Below are 3880 nucleotides of genomic sequence, written 5' to 3' on the forward strand. Positions count from 1 at the left end.
CTCTCTCTCTCTTTTTCTCTGCTTCTCCCTCAATTTCCTTTATTCCCCCCTTTCTCTCTCTAAGATCATGCAGCAGCAGGCAGCCCTGATGGCAGCGGCACAGGGGGGCTCCATCCCCATGGCTGCCTTCGCTGCCGCCCAGATGCAGCAGATGGCTGCCTTCAACGTCAGCGGGCTGGTGGCTGCCCCCCTCACCCCCTCTTCAGGTACAAACACCCTCTATTGCTGCTCAGCACCCTCTGGGGGGGCTGCCAGCACTGACACCCCCTCCCACAGGTACGAGCACCCCGCCGGGTATCAGCACAGCGCCGGTGCCCAGCATCGCCACACCGATCGGCGTGAACGGCTTCAGCCCCCTGCCGCCCCAGACCAATGGGCAGCCCACTTCTGAGACCATCTACACCAACGGCATCCACCCCTACCCAGGTACCCTCCTCCCGCCTGCCAGGGCGCTCCGTTGTGTTCCCCAGGGCTGGGAACGTGTGGTTGGCTCGTGCAGGATGCTCCAGGGGTGCTCCCCACGCCAGGAACACGCTGGATGAACCAGCAAATTCCCTCCTCCCCTGGTATTGCTGCCTTTGTGAGCAGTGCAGGGAGGAGGGAATTTGGGCAAGGAGCAGTTCTGCCTCTCTGTGGCAGCACTTGGCCAAGATCCCTTTTCCATGGGAACTGTGCATCCCTGGCTTTCTCTGGCTTATTCTCTCTTCCTTCTCCTTTATTTTCTCTTCCCAGCTCAAAGCCCTACGGTGGCAGACCCCCTCCAGCAGGCCTACGCCGGCATGCAGCACTATGCAGGTCTCAAACTTCGCTTCCCACTTCTTCCCTCTCTCCCCTCTTTGCTCTTCACCCTTATTTTTGGGAGGTGAATGTTACCTTGGTGCTGAACCTTAGGACTGGGCCAGTGTGCTTGGGCAGGGATTAATTAGGAAAGAACCAGGAGAGTGCCGTCCCCTCATCCCACCAACATAAATGCATTCCTGGCATGGCCCTCCATGCAAATTTTAGATGGTGGAAAGTGAATTTTAGTGCCCACGGGGCTGAGAGAACTCCATGGGGGAGACCTGGAAGTGGTACCTAGGTGAGGTTTGGGTGGTGACTGAGAGCTGGCTGCACACCAAGATACCAAAAGACCTTGGATGTTCATCATGTGGCCAAATCTGATTGCCAAGGAGATGGGCCATGGAGAGAAGGGAGTCAAAGCCTCCCGTGAAAGTATGTTGAGCCCAGCAGACATTTAATTAGGAACACTAACAGCAATGTCCAGAGTTTCAATAGAAAATCAAGTTTTGGACCCCAAATTGTTGGGTTTTTTTCAACCAAAAATGCCAGCTTTCCTCAGCCTTGAGGCTGTGTCACTGCTGCCAGAAAAGTCCCTCCTGGTAGAGCCATTCTCACATCTCTGGCATGCTGGGAGGGGTGAGAAAGGCAGAGCCAGCAACCCTGGGGCAGGACAGGCACTTCTATTGCAGATGACAATGGGGGCCCAGTCCTTTCTGGGACTGGGGTGGTGTGGTGGCCTCAGCTCCATGTTTCTCTCTTCCAGCAGCATATCCCACTGCCTACGCACCCATCAGCCAAGCCTTTCCCCAGCAAGCGCCCATCATCCCGCAGCAGCAGCGAGAAGGTGAGGGGTGGGGGGTCACCCCACCATGGGGACAGATCCACTGCCTGGGGGTGCCCCCCACCACATGGCTGACATGTGTCTGTCCTCTGTGTGTCATCCAGGTCCCGAGGGCTGTAACCTGTTTATTTATCACCTGCCCCAGGAGTTCGGGGATGCAGAGCTCACGCAGATGTTCTTGCCTTTCGGCAATGTCATCTCTGCCAAAGTCTTTGTGGACCGTGCCACCAACCAGAGTAAATGCTTTGGTAAGTCCCAAGGTGTGGCTCTGCCTGGTGTGCCAGCTCAGAGCTCCAGTCTTCCCAGTCCCCCTCTCAGGGGTACCTCTCTCCTCAACATCTCAGCTCAGGGATCCAGCTCTGCTCAGCATCCCAGTTCAGGGATCCAGCTCTCCTCAGCATCCTAGCTTGGGGATCTGGCTCTCCTTGACATCCCAGCTCTTCCCAGTCTCCAGCTTGGGGGTCCAGTTCTCCCTGCTCTTCAACTTAGGGGTCCAGCTCTCCTTATTTTTGAGCTCAGGGGTCCAGCTCTCAGTGTCCCAGCTTGGGAGTCTGGCTCTCTTCAACATCTCATCTTGAGGGTCTGTCTCTCCCTGGCCTCCAGCTCAGATGTCCAATGTCTCCCTGATGTCCCCACCTCAGGGATTCATCTCAGGCAGCACCAACAGGTGACCAAAGCCACATGGTGGTGGCTGGAGTGACGTGGCCATCCATCCTGGTGCCAAGGGCCAGTATTTTGTCCCACACCTTTCCGGGACAGAAGGATGTGTGCTCTCCTGCTGTCCCCTCTTACACTGTCCCCGTGTCCTCAGACTAACACACCTGCCACGGGTACTGATACTCTGCTCATGTGGCTGAGTGCCACCACTGCCATCAGCATGGTCTGACCCGCAGACCTGTCACCATGGTAGCCCCAGAAATATTGTCATCCTGGTATCCCCACAGAACCCATCACCCCTGCATCTCCACAGACCTTCAGAACTTGGTGTACCCACAGATCCTGTCACCTCGGTGTCCCTGCAGTCCCCATCTCTTTGACAGAGTGACCCCACAAATTCCATCCCCTGCCAGCCCCTGCAGTCTGGGGCTGTGCTGTTCCCCCATGATGCCCTTCTCCCAGCACCCCCAACCTGGGAGCATCCTGCAGGACTTCAGTGCCTTGGTTGAGGTAGAGGTAAAGCAGCCACCTGTGATGTTTGTAGTGACAAACTCCTGTGTCACTTCTCCCCCAGGTTTTGTCAGTTTTGACAATCCGACGAGCGCTCAGGCGGCCATTCAGGCCATGAATGGCTTCCAGATCGGCATGAAGAGGCTAAAAGTCCAGCTAAAGCGGCCGAAAGATGCCAACAGACCCTACTGACCCCAGTCCACCCTGGCCCTGTGGAGAGGTGAGGGGGGACAAAGGGACCTGGCCCTGCTGCACCCTGTGGTACCCTGGAGGATGTGGTGGTGGGGCTGGGCTTGCCCAAAGCATCGCTGTGTTACATCCCTGAGCATGTGGAGGGATCTGCGCCTGGGACCGTCTGCATGTGTGTGTGTGTGTGTGTGTGTGTTTCCAATGGATTTGGTCCTTCCCTCCATCTTTCAGGACACAAGCTAATGGCCCCTTCCCTCTTTTTCAGGTCGGGCGTCCCGTGGTGTCTGACGACTTTCCCCTTCCCCAAGTGCAGTATCCAACCCGTAACTCTCTTTCTTTGCAACACATCCCGGAGGAGGAAAAGGAGGAGGAGGAAGAGGTGAAGGAGAAAACAGTGAAGAATAGAGTGTTTTGGTTGTAGCTTTTCCTTTTTGAATTTTTTCCCAAACTGGTCTTGTTTGTTATTTAATGGGAATGAGAGAGCGAGGAAGACAAGGAAGGAGGGGAGCGATGCGACACCGGGGCTGCGATTCGCTGCCGGCCGCTCGCCGGGACTCACTGGATCCCTCGCCGGGAGAAAGGCTGACGGCGAAACGGAGGTAAGAGGTGAAGGAGAAAACAGTGAAGAATAGAGTGTTTTGGTTGTAGCTTTTCCTTTTTGAATTTTTTCCCAAACTGGTCTTGTTTGTTATTTAATGGGAATGAGAGAGCGAGGAAGACAAGGAAGGAGGGGAGCGATGCGACACCGGGGCTGCGATTCGCTGCCGGCCGCTCGCCGGGACTCACTGGATCCCTCGCCGGGAGAAAGGCTGACGGCCCCGGGCAGCTGGGCCACAATCTACCTTTGTTTTTTGGTTGTTTTTTTTTTTTTAAAGCACTCATTGCTGCTACCGATTTCCCAGG

The 3880-nt window shown here is 55.8% G+C and overlaps 1 protein-coding gene across 1 annotated transcript in view; it reads left to right on the top strand.

Annotated features, from left to right (window-relative positions):
- LOC103802261 (CUGBP Elav-like family member 6) overlaps nt 1–2980 on the top strand; it is a 5878-nt gene extending 2898 nt beyond the window's left edge. The window contains exons 5-9 of the mRNA XM_009074717.1: nt 65–206; nt 256–426; nt 1544–1624; nt 1726–1869; nt 2853–2980. Coding sequence (XP_009072965.1) covers nt 65–206; nt 256–426; nt 1544–1624; nt 1726–1869; nt 2853–2980 — 666 coding nt within the window. The remainder of the gene's footprint in view (nt 1–64; nt 207–255; nt 427–1543; nt 1625–1725; nt 1870–2852) is intronic.
- Nucleotides 2981–3880: the final 900 nt, after the last annotated feature.

This window comes from Acanthisitta chloris, unplaced genomic scaffold (genome assembly GCF_000695815.1).
Source record: "Acanthisitta chloris isolate BGI_N310 unplaced genomic scaffold, ASM69581v1 scaffold3425, whole genome shotgun sequence".
NCBI classification, from domain to species: Eukaryota; Metazoa; Chordata; class Aves; order Passeriformes; family Acanthisittidae; genus Acanthisitta; species Acanthisitta chloris.